General features: G+C 48.6%; 3 protein-coding genes across 3 annotated transcripts; 1 reads left to right on the top strand and 2 right to left on the bottom strand.

Annotated features, from left to right (window-relative positions):
• Positions 1–9,011: 9,011 nt before the first annotated feature.
• F5891DRAFT_1240037 (aconitase family-domain-containing protein) lies at positions 9,012–11,410 on the bottom strand (the record flags this gene model as incomplete). Its single annotated transcript, XM_041369707.1, has 6 exons — positions 9,012–9,038; positions 9,340–9,428; positions 9,531–9,674; positions 9,724–10,048; positions 11,122–11,193; positions 11,246–11,410. The coding sequence occupies 6 exons, from the start codon at positions 11,408–11,410 to the stop codon at positions 9,012–9,014; spliced, it is 822 nt and encodes a 273-aa protein (XP_041216268.1).
• A 1,076-nt stretch (positions 11,411–12,486) lies between these two features.
• On the bottom strand, positions 12,487–12,684 carry F5891DRAFT_971144 (uncharacterized protein; the record flags this gene model as incomplete). Its single annotated transcript, XM_041376349.1, has 1 exon — positions 12,487–12,684. A coding segment is annotated over one exon (198 nt), but the record flags the coding sequence as incomplete, so codon positions are not given.
• A 7,192-nt stretch (positions 12,685–19,876) lies between these two features.
• Positions 19,877–21,214, top strand: F5891DRAFT_990266 (uncharacterized protein; the record flags this gene model as incomplete). The annotated part of the gene is made up of 6 exons (XM_041378082.1): positions 19,877–20,037; positions 20,360–20,459; positions 20,571–20,651; positions 20,701–20,820; positions 20,857–20,954; positions 21,032–21,214. Coding segments are annotated over 6 exons (743 nt in total), but the record flags the coding sequence as incomplete, so codon positions are not given.
• Between the last annotated feature and the right edge of the window lie 22 nt (positions 21,215–21,236).

Here is a 21,236-nt window from a genome sequence, read left to right as displayed (position 1 = left end):
ATTTATCTTGCATCAAATGATTCTAATACTCATATGCTGTAACACAGGCTATATTTATGCTCTCACTGGACACGGAGTTTCCAGGTTCGCAAGTTGGAAAATCATTTAACTCTCAACTACAAGGACCTCTTCTTTCAATACAAGAAGTTACTAATTATGAAGCGGGACACAACATGGATCAAGACTATTATAGCCAATATCAACAACTATGTTTTTGGTGGTGCAAAGTCATCATCCACCTTGGATCCTGCCAGCACAGAAGATTTTTTCAAGGAGATTAACCGCACCATGTTGGCGCTTGACATAGAGACTGATAGCAAAGAAGATGCTCCACCAATCTTGTCGGCACCCTCAGCAGCACCAGTCTTATCAGTGCCCAAAGGTCCATATCCCATCAACCAGCCTACAGATTTAGAAGAATCAGCATCTCATTGCGCTGCTGTTCATGCCAACAATTTATTGGAGACAAGTGTTGAGGCAGTACCCGATGATGCAGACAAAACTAACATAGTGTCAGGACGAGGAAAGTCCAAGACTAACAGGGGGAAGAAGGTTGCAACTCAGCAGGGTCCTACTTGTCGAGGACATTCTCATATTAATAATCAAGTGGTATAAATTAGCTATCCTTACTTTTGATCTGTAGAGCTTCTAGGCAACAGCAATTTTACCCTTGGTCACATGAACACCTGGACCGACGATCTAGATCCACTTGCAGCTGATTCATTTAATTGACAGACAATTCTTATTATTTTACCTGGACCTTATATGACATCACAGAATCTTGTGAATATCTGTCCAGTGAGTCTATTCATCATGGTTATGGTCCGGAAATCTTAGTTATTACCTACTTCTTATTATTGTACCAGGTGCATTGGAGAAGCTCATAAGTGCTCCATTCATGATTATGGGTTGCCCAATCTTGTGAACGACCATCTGGTGAGTACTCTTAGACTATCATTATGGATTGGAAAGCTTACTTACCTGCTTCTTATTGTAACAGGTGCATTGGAGAAGCTCATGGGCGCTCCATTCATGATTATGGGTTAGAGAAGCTCACGAGCACTCCATTTATGATTATGGGTCACCATTTTCCATAGATTTCCTCTGTCCATACCATTGCATGATCTACCCACATCCATCCCAATGCCCTAACATCTGACCACCATTCCGGGTCCCTTTCATTGCTCATCACCCAATTTTGTCAACAACCGTCTGGTGAGTAATTTCTTCGCAGTGACAATTCCTTCTCTCCTGATACTATCTTGTGGGACATGATTCTCATTTGTTCTCGCACAGGTATATCCATTGATTATAACCACGCTCTTGCTCGTCATCAAACTGTTGCCCTCCTCCCAACTCTCGAATCTGTCCTCTACGGTGCAAACATAAGCGATATCCTCACTCACTACACACACCCAGTCCTCAATATCATTGCTTGGCTCCCATATGGTGTTATCCACTACACATTCCCCCTTGTCTTCGCTGCTCTCCTCTGACTCTTCCACCCACCCACTCTCCCCGTATTCACAAAAGCCTTTGGCTATCAAAACTGTATAGGTGTATTTGCCAAAATAGTCCTCCCTTGCACAGCACCCTGGTACACTGTGCCAGCTATAGCAGCCTGAGATCAATGTATTCTGCAATGGTCAATTCGGGATTCTTGCTTTCTACCACACTTTGTAAATCATATGCAGACATTGACAGGTGTTGGATCACCTTGAATATGTGAATGCTCCATTCTTACAATATGTATTAGATAGATATCAAAATAAAAAATATCAAAATTACAAATAAAACATTGATTTCAAGTCATTACAATGAGTTACTTGACATTGCAACCTGGTTTCAAGGTCATTTTGGCTTCCTGTCCAAATAGCTCATTACAATGCCTAAGTATATTACCATGCATTGCAATGGCAATTGCCATCATGATTGCAACTCTATTATTGGAAGCGCTATCAATGCATGCTCGGTCTTTGAATATTGAAATGCCTTAAAGGGCACTGAAACCCAAATTAGGAATTTGGGACATGGATCAGCCTGGCTGAGGCTGTCGTGGGTTTTGACTGGGGTTCACCAGCCAGTGAACACAAAAGTGTTAGGCCAGGTATAGTAGCCATTAGTAAGCAGTGTAAGTGACGTGCATCATTATGAAGATGATTCAAACTCCGAGAGCGATTCGTTAGTAAGCCAGGTTGTAGATGACATAAGCAGTCGGAGAAGGTTCTTGACGTTGCCCTGTGAGGGGTGCTTGCGTGTCCACTGTCGGGGGACGCGCGTCTGGCCTTTATAAGCTCTGAAGTCGACCACTACCACCACCACCATCACCACCAAACACACGATGTCTTCCAATGAACAAGAAACCCAAATTCTGGGCCTCGGAACGCCCTGCTCATACCCTCACTGCTCTCTCCTCGATTTCCTTCCATTCAAATGTCCACACTGTCCAGGCACTCCTGCCTTCTGCTCGGAGCACTTCCATCCACACTGCACTACCGCCCACGCTCACCTGGACCGTGTAGTACCAAACTGCCCTCTGTGTAGCGTTCCCGTCGCGATTCCGCCCGGCGAGGACCCGAACGTGCGCATGGAGAGACACATCAGCCGTTTCTGCGAGGTGATGAATGCTAGCGGTAGACAGCAAGGAAAGGGTGGGAGCAAGATATGTGCCAGGGGAAAGTGCGGTAAGGTATTATTTGCACCCATCGGGTGTGATGTGAGTTGAACATCTGTTAATTTGATGTATGTAATGATACTAATGGAAATCATACAGAAATGCCACAAAGAGTTCTGCCCTCAGCACCGTTTCCCAAATGATCATAGCTGTCCGTCGCTCACGTCACAACGGCCGAACACCAGTTCCACCTCTAAGCCATCTATCAGACCGAGTCCTGTTTCAGCCACTCCCAGCTCATCCTCAGCCAAATCTGCGCCCATGGCTGTATCCAGACCCGCTCCTTCTTCCAAACCGACATCAACACCATCTTTTTCCAAGTTTTCCATCCCAGTCTCCGTCTCTGTCCCAAACGCATTCTCCAAGACTGATCGGTGAGTACATGTCCGCTTTCCTCATCTCAGTATCCACTCATAACGCACCAGCGTTTCTCCTGCCCCCGTTCTATCTACCTCCCCTACGTCCACATCTGCATCGCCTTTGTTCGCAACTAAACCTCCCTCGCCGATCATATCTCCCAAACCTACGAACTGCACCAAATCAAACTCGTCAAATTTCCTCGATCCAATGTCTTTCATTCCCCCATCGATCTTCGTATCTGCTTAATCTCACATCACACTATGTATCAATCCATCCAATGTTTCGCTGTATCAACATCTATATATCCTTACCTATAGACGCGCAAAGGAGGAGCGCGCGAGCAGGCTCAAGGCCATGAAAGAGCGTGCCAATAGGGGTCTTCTCACAGAAGAAGAGAAGCTTATGCTCGCGCAAGAAGAGGCAGCACGCGCGCAGGAAGTCAGAAAGGGAGACAAAGAGTGTCGCGTCATGTAACTTTCCCCCTGAACTTGATTTCGGACTTTCGGGACTTCACACAGTATCCATATACTACAATCGCGCACAGATCCGCCCCACATTTGACTGACCTTGTACTTCCTCGAACCCCTGTTGGATTTCGACTCAGCTTTTGTGGCAAAGTCTGTTGCTTGCTACAATGTAATGACAGTTACAGGAATGTGCTGAACCGTGTGCACTCTTGAGTCATTCATTTGAACTATATGTGACCGGATCTACATAGAGCTCGGCGGAAACTATGTAAGCTTCCGTCCCAAACACGAATCTCGATGACTATTTCCACCCCTATACAACTCATGAGGCACTTGAATGAAATTTTGAGCGCCGGCAGGGCCCAGAACGAGTAGTGAAAGAGGACTCAAGTACTAGTACTCATCGTTAACTCACTGGAGCTCCTCAATTCCGAATTGGAAGAGGTGACCGTCATTGAGACAGCGGCCGAAAAGAAGTAACAGTACTACGTCATCTGACTATTGTCTGGTGCTTCTACATCGATACGCCCACATGTACAGAAGTGAAGCACGCACGCGCGCGGGACTGGAGGAGGGAATGAGGGATTCGGAGGGGTATCTCACTATATAATGCAGCCTTCCGATTTTCGTGCTTCTTTGTATACTACAGCTCTACCCAGATACGCACTCAACCAAGCTTGTGCTTCCCCAAAATCCTCTCAGTTGGATTGCCATGACACTAGTAAAAACACAACACCAATGAACAACACTAATAGCGGTGACTACTCTAGGAATGCGGTCGCGGATAAGTCGACAAATAACACAAGAAACGAGTGAAGACAGTAAGTGAAAGGAATGAATGCAGTCGATGAACGTTCGCAGAACCAGGATAGGACAAGAAAACTGCGATGGAAAGGAATGTTCGTAGGAGGTTGGCATAGAGCGTGAAGTATGCAGTAAGAAAACGGAACGTCATAAGCGTAATGAGAAACGTGATGTGACGTTGCGGGTAAGAGTGAAGTCCTTGGTATGCAAAATGTGCGTGACCTGTTTATGTGCAGTGCTATCGTCGGACAAAGAAGACCACCAGAATGATGAAAGGGGTGTATGTAAACAGCGACACTACAGACATGACACGGCACCGGAGCCGCCATGCTTTTGCGTCTACATCAACACATTCGTCATCTCGGCCCAAACACTCCATTGTATAATCACTCACCATGCTCGATCTGCGGATCATCCAGTGAAACTCCCTTCTCATCACCAACAACACGCGTGCGCGGTGTGCGGAGAAAGAGCGCAGCGATCCACCAGACAGGGAACAAAATGAATCCCACAAAGAAGCACCACGCATGCACAGGCGACCCAGGCTCATCCTCCCCACGAAAATGCAGCGTCCAAGGCGTCTCTGCAAGTTTCTTCGGCGGGCGCCTAGGATCTCGCATGTGGAATTTCCCAGATGGCACGATTGAAGGTGCATGCGGGGACACGAGCGCACTGATAGGGATAGACGCCTGAGACATGCTTTGGCGTCTCGCGTGATTCTGATTCTGGGTGATTGAGTTGGTGAGGGAGTTCTTGTTTGGGGTTTGTTGGGGGCGGGTCGAATGAGTGGACGACGCGGCATGAGATGGTACGCTAGGACTAGAGAGGATACGAGCGCTCGTTCGGCTCGACCAGGAACCGAACTTGCCCACTTCGGGTGTTGGCTCTAAATTCATACTCTGGCTCTGAGTGGATACAGGCCGCGAATGGATGGGGGTGCCAAAAGGAGAGGACGATATACGGGCGCGCTTGCGGTGGTACGATGATGGCGCGTGAGATGAAGCAGAGAGCTTTTGACCTGCGTAATTAAATTCAGCAATCAATACGCGTTCGGAACCGTCGAGAAGAGGCGACGTAATGGAAGGTACGTACTTCGGTGGCTCTCTGGGACGGCGAAAGTTGCGCGCTGCACGTCCTTTTTCTGCTCGGGCGGTGTGGTGTCTATGTCTTCGGCTTTGCGTTTGCCTTTAATCTTATCACTATGGTTACGGGAGGTAGGAGTAGGGGTACTTGGATCCATGGTGATTGTGCGGGAAGTACGTGCAGGTGTGGGAGCAATGGAGGGAGGGAGGAGAAACTGAGACGATGGACGACCTTGTATTTTGCTTGGACCCACAGGTACGTTTAGTCTCGAAGGAGTATAATTTGGCGAGGTGGCGCCATCCGGAGCGACGCGAGTACCATTTGGATTCGCAGACATGCGCGGGTCCACGTAACTTGTTGGGCGGTGGGTCGGAGGAGGAAGGTTAGCGGATGGAGATGGAGATGGAGATGAAGATGGGGATGGGGATGGGGACTGGGATGCACGTTCCCCGCCTACAACAAATGAGTGAGTGACTGAAACGAGGGACTGAAGTGAACGTATAAGAAAATACATGGATGAATACAAAGAGAGAGAAGATGCGGAATTCGGAATGTGTGGCAGAAAACAATATCTGAATGCCGTAAGCACTGGGCTTACCTTGGGGAGCTGGGGAGCGTGGTCGAAGTGGTGAAGGTGATGGAGAAAATGATCGTGATATGGGCGCCTGATTAGGAAATTGCGCCACGCTGCTACCGCGTGTTTCGGACCCCGGACCCGGGACACCACTTTGGGCAGATGGCCACTTGACGAGGTCAAGTCCTTCACCCAACGAAAGTCGCAGCATTTCGCGCGATACCTCTGCGGGCCATGCATTGTTTGAAGATGAGTTGACACCTTCTGTAGCTTGTTGTGCACTCCAAGAGGCACTGTTGCGTCGACGGAGTCGTGCTTTGTCGGATATTGTTCGTGTACGGAGGCGTTGTGCAGTGGCAGCAGGCTGCTCTTCCGAGGAAGGAGGGAAGACATCCTGCACCTTCGGGAGGCTTGCAGAACGTCGGACAGATCGGCCAAATTTCATTGATAGCGATACGAAGAAATCATCACCAATGCCAGACGGGATCCGTGATGAGCGTTTGGGAAATGAGTTGGATCGGTCCGATGCGAAACCTGATGCTGTGGGAGTGATATTATTAACGTTTTTGTCCTTGAGGTAGGATGACAAAGCCGGGTGGTTCAAGGGGGGCAGAGGGGGTGGGGGCGATGCACATGCAAACGTAAACGTGGACCGGCTCTCGGGTGTCGGATGGCCAAATGTTCCGGGAGAGTCGAATCCCAGTTCGCGAAGGATAGGTGTAGTGAAGTATGCAGTTGGGCGGGCTGTCGGAGATGTATTGGATCGTGGTCTATTGGGTGTTCGTGGATGCAGCCTAGAGGACACGATATCTGTTGGTGATGATTTGGAATGGATGGATGAGCTGCTTGTGTGATTATTGACAGATGTCGTTAAAGTGCATCCCCTATTGCTTGTTTGTGCTAATGTATCGCGATGCGCTATGGAGGATCGTGGCACACTATGGGAGCTGATGATAGAGTGCAAACTTTCTGCTGAGCTGAGGCCTTCATCACTCTTATTGCTGTTACTTCTCTTCAGCGAAGGAGAATGTGACGTTCGTCTGGTAGTGTCTTTGGTGGGACCGACGTCTGCAAATTCTGGTACTATTGGGGAGCTGCGCACTCGTCGGCGACCAAACGTGGACCAGTCCCCAGGTGCAGCTAGGTGGTCAATTGATTTTGATTCGCTTAGAGTTGTTTCATGAGCCGGTGAGTCTGACCCAGGTTTGTCCACTTCGCATACACTCTCGGAGATGGGTTTTGCCCGCAGTATATTGCGAAGCCCCCAATTACTAACATCTACAGTGTGTCTCCGAGTTCTTGGAGTTAAGCTGCGAGGCAGAGATACTGAATCAGCCATGTCCAAGTATGAACTCGGATTCTCGAGAATCCTCTTGTCTATGCCATGACGCACTGCTGGGGATGTTTCGATGGTTGAATCCACACCATAACTGAGGGCAGGAGTGGGCGGGACGATGCAGCAGTTTTCTGGTTGCAAAGGCGGAGCGGCAGTGGAATGGTTACCAATACCTCGGCCTCGGATATGAGAGAGAAATGAGTGCATCTCTCGCTAGAAACTTCTACTATGCGAGTCAGTGCGACGCATATGCGAGAATCGTCTGGCGTACAGTCCCTCCGCCAATTATAACGTGCTGGATCGAATGCGTTGAACGTCCGTTCTGGTGAGGCACGGGGATAGTAGTAGGAACAGGACGTCACGTCCCGAATCGTCACTACCGCCAAGCAACTGGGTAACAAAGGCCGACCTAAACCAGCACGAAGGCAACGGTCGTGCGCCAATGTGGCCAATCCAACGAACGTTGACAAGTTGGACGGAGCCAAGAGAATCCCTGTTCCCTCATCACGAAATTGGGGAGACGATGTTTTACCTAGATTCATTCGGCAAGATCAGAGCAAAAATACACGGGATTATATGTAAAAACAAAACTAGACAACATAATACATGAGCATGAGCAGATTGGGTCGAAAGACAGTAGATTATAGGACAACCGCAATTGTGAGGAGAATACATCACGTTTCGCAAGAATGGTCCTTGATAAATAGAAAGCTACAAATGCTTGTCACAACGACGGAAAAAAAATGAAGTTTTACAATGCATAACAATCATGATCAGAACATTGCAATTTTGCTATTGATATACAAGAAATTGTCAGATATTATAATTGCGTCCAAACGATATCATAGTTTCCCAAAAAGGCAAGAGTTAGAACTCAGCCGAATTTTGAACTACACCGAACTCTAACCGATAATCAAGATCACATCTACTACAATACTGATTCCATGGATCCAAACGAGTTCAATAGTCAACATCAGCTAAATGCTCAGGGACAAGATGATCAATCTAACAGTCAGGCGGTGAGTAGAACTGACTGATATTCTGCACCTAATTTAAAACTTTACCGTTACTAGTTAGTACTGCCTCACTCTTATGATGTCCCAGGACCATTGATTGTCACGGAATCGGCAATTGTATGTAGTTATTGTATATCGTACTCAACTGTGGCAGCTAATGAACACGATGCAGGCAATTTGGAAGGCCGCAACAGCGGCCGCTCAGTCCTATATAGGCCAAAGCCACCATCCTGTGCAACGACAACAAATCAGTGCAACGGAACGAGAGAGATGTTGGCTGACCTTGATGGCGCTGCAGAGAGAGCAAGAGCTGAATGACATGGTCAAATGGCTGGAAAGCGAGTGGCGGGAATTAAACGAGGTTAGAAGTGTGTTAGGGATTGGCAGAAATTAGCAGCAGGACTCGGTCCAGATCATCGCCGTTATCATCATCAGAGTGAATAGAGCTCGAACTTAACACCGAATTTCGCGCGGGAATCGACTCGTCGTCGCTGAGGACGATGCCAGAGTCGCGTGGCTTATACTTGGAGGGTAGCAATCCTTCCTTGCCTTTCTGTGATCGTGGAGAAGGGGTTCCCTCTGTGATGCTAACGAGTGCTGAAAATAATTGTAAGACGTCAGCAGTTCTTAATGTTATCATGCTCACACCAATCGTACAACTGCAACAAAGACGGCGACTACGAAACCACAGCCAAGGTTAGATTGAGTTAACTTTAACATCCGACTACCCTCCACGAACCTATAAAATAGCTGCACAAACTATATGCATTGATGGTCGACCACCAAGTGGGATCATCTGAGACTATGGCCATATTGGTAGAGAATAGGTGTGGGTGAGAGGCGAACTTGGTGGACGTAAGACAATGGTATTCATACTAGTTATACCACCATCCGGTACGTAGATCAGCAAAAATTTGAGATCGGGAGACGATGACCGTTCCTGCTTTGATTGGTCGAAGGGGATATTTTTGCGTGAGGAAAGATAAATCAATCCAGGGGATCATAGTAGCCATTGGTCGTAGAACATGTGTTTCGCCATTCCAAGCCGTGAATGGATGGAGGAGTTGAAGACGGTCACTCTTAGGGTCAACTACAACCAAAACGCTAGCACGGTCTCCAGAAGGGGGCTAGAAGGTGTTTTGGCCGGGGTCGTAGCCGCGAGGAGGAAGCTCATTACCAGTAGGGTCCGAGAACTTGAAAGGCTTGCCATCAGAACCAATGAGGGTGTCCGAAACCGGGTTGAAGGTGAGGTCACCAGCGAAGGCCATGGCAGTTACAATATCCGGGGAGGCGATGAAAGCGTGGGTGGCAGGGTTAGCATCGTTACGGCCAGTGAAGTTACGGTTGTAGGAGGTGATAACTAAAAACCATTAGTTACAAAATGTAATATAATGAGACGAAAAACGCACTTGAGTTAACCTCGCCCTTCTTAACATCTTTCCTGTCCCATTGACCAATGCAAGGACCGCATGCGTTAGCCAGGACGAGACCGCCGACCTCTTCGAAAGCACCAATTTGACCGTCACGTTCAATGGTAGCACGGACTTGCTCAGAACCAGGAGTGATCGCGAACTTGCTCTTGACACTGAGGCCATGCTCGGTAGCTTCATGGGCAATGGAAGCAGAGCGTGACATGTCCTCATATGAAGAGTTAGTGCAGGAACCAATGAGAGTGACCTTAAGTTCTTGGGGCCAGTTGTTCTTCTTGACCTCCTCTGCAAAAGTATACACAATCTAAGACCAATTTGAGCGCATGAAGTCTCGGTGAGGTTATATTTGAGAACATACCTTTAACTGATGCCATTGAGAGGAATCGGTACCGCTGAGATCAACATACTGATATAAGTTGAGTGGGTGTAAGAAGAAGCCGGGCGTGTTGCGTCGCCAACTAAGCCACAGACGTCTGAATGAACCGTCAGAGCTGAACGGCCCACTTCCAGCCGTCGTAAGGGTATCCTGGGGCATTCCACCCAGAAGTTCCTGAAAACCAACCTCCCTGTAAGTAGCATGTACAGAAATAAGATGGCACAAATGACCTTGTATGCTTCCATTAAAGGGGCCGCCATCTTCTCAAAAATTTCTGGGGAAGTCCAGTCACGGGTATCAAAGCCACGTGCATTGTGCGGAATAGTGTCGAGATGATATACCTCCGTCAGATGCTCCATGTGAGTAGATGGTCCAATAGGAAGCGGTCCAACAAGATAATCCTTTACGACAGGTTCCGGTGCAGAACTGTGGTGAATTGTGACCCGTGCATACTTTTCCGGGATGTCTGATGAGGATAGCGACGAGAAGTAACTTAGGACGCTGGCTTTAGGCGGGTAGTACGCTTCTATCATGAATATGTGATTGTCTGAAGGCTTTGATACAGCCCCGCGCGTCAGGTTAAGAGCCCGACCAGGCTCCTCCAACCACTTCTGGATCTGAACGGTCTGTTCAATGGTGAGAGAGGCCCATGGATTGATTGGGGCTGGGGGACGGGCAGTAGGGGGCGTGGGTGAAGCACAAGTCCTCACGGAGTCTCCGTCATATTGATCTTGCGCTCCCAGATCCCCTGATAGAGGATGAACATGCAGAAAAGAAAGCGTTACCAACGCCAAACATGTTACGAGACCGATCGCAACACGACGTATGGTGCGATACGGCTTGGGTGACTTGACTTCGTTGTCATCTCCGCCCTTCAGGAGTTCATAACCACTGGCCATGGTGGTAGTGGAAGGATGAGAGACAAGAGTGCTCTGACGTTCTCTTTAAATGCCGCGGGTCAGCTCTGTGTGACCACATGAACTTCCGAGTCAGTGAACAACTTCCTTTGAGAGAGGGGTAGCAAGATCAGGAGTGAAGGGACCGTTGAAGTGAGGCTCGAGTTCTGAGAGGTTCTGGGCACAAAATATCAGTCCGGATGACGAGGACATTAACAACATCACAAACAATTTCGATGTTCTGGTCGTACTCGCAGCCCTCATCAGCCTTAAGGTTGTGTGAAAAGCGCTGTGCGTATTGAGCAATCTCGGAACGCTTGGTAGCATTGAGATAGTCGACCATACGACGGTTGAAGGGGAAGAGTGAGGTAGTTGCACCGATTTCAGCACCCATGTTACAGATAGTGGCCATACCCGTGCATGACAATGATTCGACACCAGGACCGTGGTATTCAACGATGGCACCAGTTCCACCCTTGACAGTGATAATGCCAGCGACCTTCAGGATGACGTCTGCGAACGGTTAACTATGCAAGAGAATCAATTCGAGGACACGCGCACCCTTGGGCGTAGTCCAGCCTCCAATCTTGCCAGTAAGGTTCACACCGATGACATTAGGGCACTTCAATTCCCAAGGAATATCCGCCATGACGTCAACAGCATCGGCACCCCCAACACCACAGGCAACCATACCCAAACCTCCTGCATTCGGTGTGTGAGAGTCAGTCCCGATCATGAGTCCACCAGGGAATGCGTAGTTTTCCAAGATAAAACGAGCGAAACACTTAGACTCCGCAAAAGATCGTACAACATCAAGAACGGTTCGTGATCTTGTCACCTTGTTTTTCATGCCGTCCTCGAGATGTTTTTGCTACACGTGCATCAGTCCATCAATGAAATCAAATACTATTTCATTTGTTTGGCACATACTGATCATGGTGCGACCATCAGAAAACCTGTCATCGCCTCGCCAGCACAGGCCCGGGGAGCATGACGCCTCAGTCACTCGTCAAGAAGACCGTGCCTAGACCGTCATTCAGAGGCGAAGAGTTTGGCGAGGTGTGTCCAAACCCGACCGCAGCGTCCATGACATTGGGGTAACGGAGACACCAGCCGAGTCTGGGCCAGCATAGCTATGTCGATTCGACGGACTGAGACAGGACTGCATGCACAGATCCAGAGTAGCGTCGACGGAAGAATTAATTTGCTTGCGTGGGCACTGCACGGATTGAGAGATTGAGGGTCTGAAGAAGTGAGTAGCCGAACTATTGGATGCCATTCAGGCGAAAGGGTGGGGGCGGGGCTGAGAATGCAAATTGAGACGGGAGGGTGTGTGAGAAAGGAAAGGATTAGGACCGCTGGAGCCTGTGAGTCGTCTTCGTGGTACAGGAAAGGGCGAACCAACAAAGGAAGTGGGCCGATTGCGATTGCGAGATACAGAAGGAAATGTTATCGGCACAGTGGGTGGCTTCATATTGGAACATTAAGCCTAGAGTGAAGTTTTGTCAGCACAATGGAATATATATAAATACCGATATCGATGTAGCTTCTAACCTTGGGTGACGGTGAGTGGTTCACACTCTCGAGAAGTTCAATGGAAACGGGCCTCGAACGTGCCCGACGCTTAATGATATGCCCTCCTGGTGAGATAGCTTCAGTGACCTCATCCTTTAAGCTACCTTTCTGTGGCACTAGCCCAGCGTTGATCAGGAGATTTTTTTCTGGCTAATAGACCGGGATTTGCATTTCCAAAGCGCAGGTAGCCTTTGTACAGGTTCTCCATCGGAATCCCAATCTATGATGCCCCAGTCCTCATCTGAGTCATCAAGATCTCGAATGCGCAGCCGCTTCATTGTTTCTGCCTGTTTCTTGAGAAATGTATCGGTGTCAGCTTTACTCTTTGGTTGGGGGGTGAAGCGAGGTGCTGGCAGAGGTGGAAGATGGTGGAAGGCGATACCAGATGAAGGGTTGGGTTTTGAAGCCGAGATATTAAGAGGGGTGCACGTGGCTGATGAGACGGGATGCAAAGGCGTAGAGAAGTTGCCACCGCCAGATTGCGGGGATTTGCGCTTGGTACCTATGCCCACACGATGTGCAGGCTGCGAATTGAGTGCTTGGCAGCTAGTACAGCACGATGGGAATCCTTGACTGGCGTGAGTAGTGGCTGGGTGGACGCGTGATGAAAGAAAAGGAAGATACAGCGGATGAGGAAGACAGAAGAAGTGTCGCTTGATCGTCATCTAACTTGATTGGTTTAGGATGTGAGATGGGGTATAGACGGTGCACTAGATGGGGTGATTTGAATGGAGATTGTAAGAAGATATCGCTGTCATCGTGATCCTGCTCCTGAGCCAGTCCATCTGCTTTATGTTGGGCATCTGCTGGAAACGATGGTCGTCGTCTAAGAGGAGACGGCATCAACATTGGTGACAGGTGCTCAGATGACACCCTGAGCTTTTGGGGAGTTTGATAATGGGTTGCGCAGCATCCTGGGGATATTGGAGAGACGCTCTGGTCGCGTGCTCTATTTCTGGATTTTTAGGTATTCTTATTTGATCAGTTAACTGTATCAATGCTTATATGTATGATCGCAAACTTACCATTTACCTACGACGATGAATGTTAGTTCAGGTTTTGCGCCCTTCACGCCTTTTTCCCGCCAGATATCATCGATCGCCCCTAGTAGACATGGTGAAAATAAGGAATGGCCGTCGCTGAACTGACTGACCTGTGATGTCGTCAATCTCCTCTTGTCCCATGAGCGCGTATTCTCCTTCGGAAAGGCCACCTCGGAAGAAAATGATGCGCATGGGTGCGGCCCTGTTACGTTCACCAAACTCGAAGATTGTGCGCTTGTAATAGTTTAACCACGTGTACATATGATAGACAGAATGAACTTACATATACTAATTTGCGTAATTGGTCAATTCTTGTACGCCAAGTAAATGCACGAGTAAGATACCACGCACTGAGTGCTAGACCAGTAGCACAAAGTGACGTAAAACCGCGGTAAATTTTCATGTTGCGAGCAAGAGGAGGGACAAGATTCTACCACTTTGTGGTAATCCAGTCAAGCACATTGCCTTCAACACTTTGGGTAGAGCTTTTAGAACAGATGCCACCCGCCATGTCGTATTTGCTGGTAGGCGAAGCTGCAAGATAGAAGGGTTAGAGTCGTTGGGATCGACCTAGTAGCTTTTGGAAGTAAAAGAGAACGTTAGACGTGCTGATTTCAAAGAATATGGTGGCATGTTAAAGAATTGTTCAGAAGACAAGCTAATGTGGTGATCAGTCATCTTGGATGAGCTTTAAAGACTACCGAAAACCCACTATGTTGTTTTATGTCGAAGGCTAATATCTTGCCCGGCAGCTTTTAGAACATTGAACTTGAATAAGCACCATAGTATGGGTGCAAAGACTTGTACAGCCCTGCTGAGGATGGTCAAGAACATAATTGGCATGATGATGGGAGCAGATTGTTATCAAGGTTTGTTGACTCATTTGAAAATTCTCTTCCGACAGTCTTCCGAAAACTTCCTTTTTGAGAAGGTCGAACTAGGAGAAGACAATGACAGAGCAGAAGACGACGAAGCTGCAGTCATGACAAGTCAAACGCGAACAACTAAAATTGTATGTCAATATTATGCAGGCCGTACTAGTACTGAGTCGTAACCTCTGACTCAATTTCGCCTTTTCATACCATCCTCACAGATATGGTGTTTCATCGCCGGCTTTACCCCAACTCGCATGCATTTTTTGCAGCATCTAAACAGAATACGAAATTCCCTCACTGTAATCCCATTGCAAACGGAGGAGTTGAGTCTGTTAAGCAATTCTATTTGCTCTTTGTGGGTCCACTGGAGTTCAACAGGTAGTATTTCCCGCTCTTTTTCATCCAGTCAGTGAAACTTTGGTGCTACAGATTTCAAGTACGTACTTCTTCGAGGATACTGGCAGGTGGCTAAAGTTGGTTGCATGAAGAACTTGTCTATTTTCACTGTGTGACGTTGAGTCTGAGATTCTCTTGAGCACGAAAGACACTGACATTGGTATCCGCATATATCAGATGCGCATCTTACAGTCCAATCAGCCTTCTTGATATCCTTATTCCACCAAGAGTACACGGCAGACTCTACATACGCCCCTCTTCCACCACCATCGGCACACAGGCAGCACGGGTACCTAAAATTGTATGCATCACGGTGGTCCTCTAGGTTGGATGGCGGAATTTTCTTCCCGTCGCTGTTGGCAGGCCTGTGTTTTTGTGGAGTGGCGTTATACGTCAACATTCACGTAGGATCTGGTGGTGTCTCACCAAAACCAATCAACCATGGATTGCGAGGTCCTATCATAGTGTAGGAGGGCGACATGGCAGGTCTTAGCCTCCGCAATCAGTCTACCTAACCTCCGAGCAGTTTCATGATTTTCAGGTGGGGCAGTGATGATAGAGGAAGGCGAAGACGGGGCTTCCATCGAGTGGTTTGGTGCAGCAAGGACACGTCTTCTACGCTGCTTTTATAAGGCTGGGACCTATAGCAGTATGACGGCCTATATTACCATCGCCAAGTGCACCGGCCAGTGACCTGCCAGAGTTATTGGCCTGGAGCCTGGCGCTGTGACGGCAGTTTAGTAACTGTGGTGGCCAGTGCTAGCGCCCAAGTTTATTACGTTAATGCTGCCCAATTCATACGCCCAATTGTAAGTTCGTCCGATCCTTTTAGCATTAGGCTCTACCATATTCTTACCTCGTCAGTCCTTCCTCCCTATGGCCCCGGATTGGGCAGATACGTCGTCGACTCCAACCCCCTTCAGATGCACCTGTATGCGTGAGTTTCAACAAGAGAGCGCCTACACTAGGCATCAACGATCGTGCACGAAGGGCAAGAAGCGATTGTTCTCCGCCATATCCAAGGCGAAGGACCTTTTGGGTTCTATAAAACGGCCACGAGTGGACCGTAGCCATGGTAGGCCGCATGCAGGCCTCAACATAGCGTCTTCAAGTGTGCATCCGTCTGCTAACTCAATTAATGGGAGATCCGGTGCAGATCCTTCTTACGCGTGTCCGACTCTGTCAAGAATGCCCTCACAAAACGACGTTCCGCATGCAGGTTCCTTACCGCAAGAAAATGCATTGTCCTCAGCATTCGATACCGGTCTTGGCTCTGTGCCTATAGAAATAGATGGAGACCAGGACTTGCCACTGGCGCAGCGGAGGAGCCGACGAGTTGACGTCCCAATGCCGCTACGCTATAGGCAGTATGAGGATGTACTTCCTCAGCCTCCCCCAAGCATTATGCCTGGCCATACCAATCCAGCACCTGGACTTAACCCACCGGTAAATCATACAGACGCATCTACCAGCGCTCATACTTCTTTGCGACTACCCCCATTCCGTACGGCTAGGAACGTCTTCGGACTGGTACGCCAATTCTTCTCGCCCACACCCCCATCCCACGACCCAGAAGAAGCCGTAACACTCCAAGATATCAGCTCTGTCCAAGCTGCTACTTCAGCAGAGCCAGATGCTCGCGTCGAGTATCACGACGTTTCATTTCACCCTTACCCCAACAAATCCTCTTTCGAGCTCGGCCATTGGTACTGGCATGGTGGTGCCCAAAAGTCTCATCAAAGCTTCAAGGAGCTCATTGGCATCGTCGGAGATCCAGATTTTCGTCCTGACGACGTCCGGAGTACGCCATGGGACGGAATCAACTCGAAGTTAGGTGCGAGCGTTCAGGATGATGAGGGGGACGAATGGGAGGATGAGGAAGCGGGTTGGCAGAAAACGCCAGTAACCATTGAAGTACCCTTTTCTCGAACGACAGCTCAGCCAGGCGCTCGACCTTACGTCGCAGCAAACTTGTACCATCGCTCTCTCACCTCCATCATCAGGGAAAAGCTGTCAAATGCTCAGGATGACGAATTGCTCCATTATGAACCTTACCAACTGCGATGGAACGCTCCTCACCTTCCTCATGAAGTCGACATTCAAGGTGAACTGTACACCTCGCCGGCCTTTATGGATGCGCACCGAGAACTTCAAGAGTCCCCTGGAGAGGCAGGATGTGACTTACCACGAGTGGTTGTTGCACTCATGTTTTGGTCAGACGCCACGCACCTGACAACATTCGGTAATGCGAAGCTCTGGCCGGTATACATGTACTTTGGAAATGAGTCCAAATACCGCCGTTGTAAACCGACCTGCAACTTGAGTAACCATGTGGCCTATTTTCAAAAGGTATGATGCCTCTTCTGAATTGATTCCCTCCTTAATGTTGAAGCTCACATCTTGGCAGCTTCCGGACTCGTTCAAAGACTTTACAGGCACCTATACTGAAGGCAAGGGAGTTGGTCGGGAATGCACGACCCATTGCCAACGCGAACTATTTCAAGCTCAATGGAGGGTCCTGCTTGACGATGAGTTTTTAGCGGCGTATGAGCATGGGATCATGCTCCTGTGCTGTGATGGGATCAAACGCAGGTTCTACCCGCGAATATTCACATACTCGGCGGACTATCCTGAGAAGTGAGTGAAACTTATTCATAAGGAATCCGAGCTCACAAAGTCAGGGTTCTTGTTGCAACTATTCGGCAGCTGGGAGGTTGTCCTTGCCCACGGTGTCTGATACCAACCGTTCGGCTCCAACATCTGGGGATGAGTCGCGATCGGCAACAACGTTCAACACTGGCACGGTCCTATGCCTCAAGGAGTCAGCCTGTTGCTGCAGCACGTAGTCTCATCTATGAGAGGAATTATGGCGTTGACAGTACGGCAATCGAGTCGCTTCTCAAGCCTGAATCGTGGGTACCGAACTCAGTGAGCATGATCATAGGTCTTGTTGGTCGCCTTTGCTTATCATTGACTAGAATGCGCTGTCAGACAGCCTTAGTTCATTTGGATTCAATGTGTTTGCTGCGCTCGTGGTCGATCTTCTGCACGAATTTGAGCTTGGGGTATGGCGCATGCTCCTGCTCCATCTGCTAAGAATTCTTTGCGCATTGGACAAGAACCTCATCCACGAACTTGATAAGAGGTGTCAAATTTGTGTCCGACGAAAGCCCAGTGTCTCATTCCTATCTCTGACAGGTACAGGCAAGTCCCCCCATTTGGGTCAGCAACTATTAGACGGTTCTCTTCCAACACCTCCGAAATGTCCAACATGGCTGCACGGAACTTCGAAGATCTTCTACAGGTTTGTCTTTGGGATGATTCTCGATAGGTATTTGTGAACTAATTTTGTACAAGTGCTCTATCCCGGTCTTTGAAGGCCTCCTCCCCGACGCTCACAACAAAATCCTTCTCGATCTCCTTTTCATCATGGCCCACTGGCATGGACTTGCTAAATTACGTATGCATTCTGACCTCACCCTACAGGTTCTCGACCAGCAAACGACCGACCTCGGTGAACAATTTCGTCAATTTAAGACGAAGGTGTGCAATGCGTATCACACCCAGGAGCTCGATCGTGAAGTTGAATCACGATCACGTCGGCAGGCAAAAGAAACCGCCAAACGGGCGGAGAAATACATGTTGGATAGCATTGGGCAGGGAGCTGCAGCTCGAAGGCCTAGGTCAGGTGCCGATGCTAAAGGGAAACAGAAGGCGAACCTGGAGCAACCGCAGGGTGTGCCTCAACTAAGGCAACCGAGGAAGAAGAAGTCGTTCAACTTCCATACCTACAAATTTCATGCGTTGGGGGATTATGTAACCTCCATCCGTCGGTTTGGTACCACAGATTCTTACAGCACAGAACCAGCAAGTCCTCAACGTGCTACCCTTCCGCTTTCCAACTAAAATGCTATTAGGGAGAATTAGAACACCGTACGCCGAAATGCAGATACCGCCGAACCGATCGCAGGGACTTCGTTCACCAGCTAGCTCAGATTGAGCGCCGTCAAACACGCTTACGCCGTATCAAGCAACGGCAGCGAAAACGGACCCCTGATGTGAAGTCAGACGAAACTGCGAGCGACCCCCAGTTGCACCATCATATTGGGAAAAGTGAGAAAATTTTTGAAGAGTTTGGCCATTACCTCCGTAGTCATGCAGGAGATCCGGCTATGAAGGTATCTATATTTCTTGTAACTCGGTCGCCATTCTGACTTGTTGCTTAGGACTTCCTACCGTGTTTGAAAGATCATATTCTGGATCGCATTAGGATCTCTGAACCTTCCTTGGAGACACCCCCTCATTCTGACCATGAACGTTTGTCGATTCTTTTCAAGCGTGGACGAATTTATCATCACAGCCTCGTACAATTAAATTATACTACGTACAACGTCCGACGGGCTCAAGATGTTATTAACCCGAGGACGCCTCATTGCAATGTTATGCTACTCCAGCATGGCGATGGCGATGATGGCAACTACCGATACGCGAAAGTCCTGGGCGTCCATCATGTGAATGTCGTTTGCGCGGAGAACATGTACGAAGCTCGCCGGGTGGAATTTCTGTTCGTTCGGTGGTACGAATCGGTCCAAAGCCACGCATGGGAAACACATGCATTAGGTCGTGTTCGCTTCCTACCTTTGGAGAACCCTAACGCCTTTGGATTTGTGAACCCAGGAGATGTTCTAAGGGCATGTCACATTATCCCGGCTTTCTCTCGAGGCCGGTGTAACCCAGATGTTGGGATTTCCCCTCTTGGGGGAGACAAACACGATTGGAAGGAATACTACGTCAACAGGCAAGCGATTTTCATTGAATTCTCTGTGGAACTTACGATTTAATAGTTTCGTTGATCGGGACATGCTCATGCGATTCCATTTTGGTCTTGGTGTAGGCCACGTATACTCGCATAGGCCAGGGTCCTTAAATGAGGGTCATAGGCCAGCACCACACCCCCAGATAGCCGCCGCAATGGAAGATGGACATTTAGAAGGTGAGGAAAGCCCTATGGACGTCAGCCATCCTGGTGATGACGAGGACGAGGGCGATCATTTTGGTGTCGAGGAGCCGGATTTCTTTGAGCTGGGAAAGAACACAAGCGGGGAGTCACTCATCGACGCACTTGATGAGATGTTCGTTGAGCATGTCTTCGATTACGAAAATTAATGTTCCATTACAGCGATGACTCCTATTCTGATCGAAGAATATATACTTACTGGCTGATTTTCGGCTCGGTGCCATTCTTACCTGACCGTCGCTCTTACCGATATGGTAGGGCGCAGCTTGCATGCTAAATGCTGGCCGATCCCTCGCTAGCTATAGTTTTTCCTGGCCATCACCTGGCCATCAATGGCTAAAAAATAATTGATTGTAGCCTTCGCTAATCGATGATCAGCGTTGTCAATTCGCAGATAGTTACTAACTTCGTTGGCCATACTTATAGTCCCTCATCAGCCGCCACTTCCCCCAACCGGATACAGTTTCATCAATGATCCCAGTGTGGCTATACGTTCCACAAAGACCAGAAGTTCTTCAGCAACTTGTGCAATTGAACGTAAGTGCTAGACTCTGTACTACAGACCATCCGCTGATGGCCCTCCCTCTAGCATGAAGAGGTTCGCCAACGCCCATCGACCGTTGTTTCTTTTTAACTTGCTAATTTCAGCACGCATTTGTCATGTTGACTAAGGGATCATACGACCTCATCGGATATCTAGCTGATCACTACCAGATCAGTCCAATCTATGTGAGTCTTCCTCAAAACCAATGATCCCATCTCATCGTATTCGTTCCAGTGTGACACCGCTTTAAAGCAGGGTCAACCTTGGCTTCATCAACTTTACCAGATTGGGTGGCTGATTCTCGAGGAGGCGGATACCACTCAGCTTGTTCTTCATGCTTTATTCCACATGACGGTGAGAGCTTTGTTATGCTAGACAGTTCACCTTTAGAAGAGAGAACCTAGCCAGCCGGTGGTGCTTATATCAGTGCGATCAGCTCCACTTATTGTAGACCTAATTCCCAAGGTGTTCCACTGCCAACGTGGTCGGTAAGTGTCGTTCGTTCTTAACACTCTTATATGGCATTTATAGTGTTACATCGATAGCTCGAAAACTTACGGGCAAGATCAGTTCAATTCCACCCTGCACCATTTCCGTACGGTTATCCGCCCCCTGCATATCCCACTGCCACCCCAACAGCACAATCTACGTCCGAGGCCCAGGCCTCCTCCTCAAATATTGTCGAGACATACCCCTTAGATACACCCCTGTCCTCCGATGCATTCTCTACCATTGACCTCCAGCCCATGTCCAACGCGGACTTGGATTTT

Source organism: Suillus fuscotomentosus (assembly GCF_016647785.1).
Source record: "Suillus fuscotomentosus strain FC203 chromosome Unknown F5891scaffold_419, whole genome shotgun sequence".
In the NCBI taxonomy this organism is placed as follows: Eukaryota; Fungi; Basidiomycota; class Agaricomycetes; order Boletales; family Suillaceae; genus Suillus; species Suillus fuscotomentosus.
This window is presented reverse-complemented; position numbering and strand designations above follow the sequence as displayed.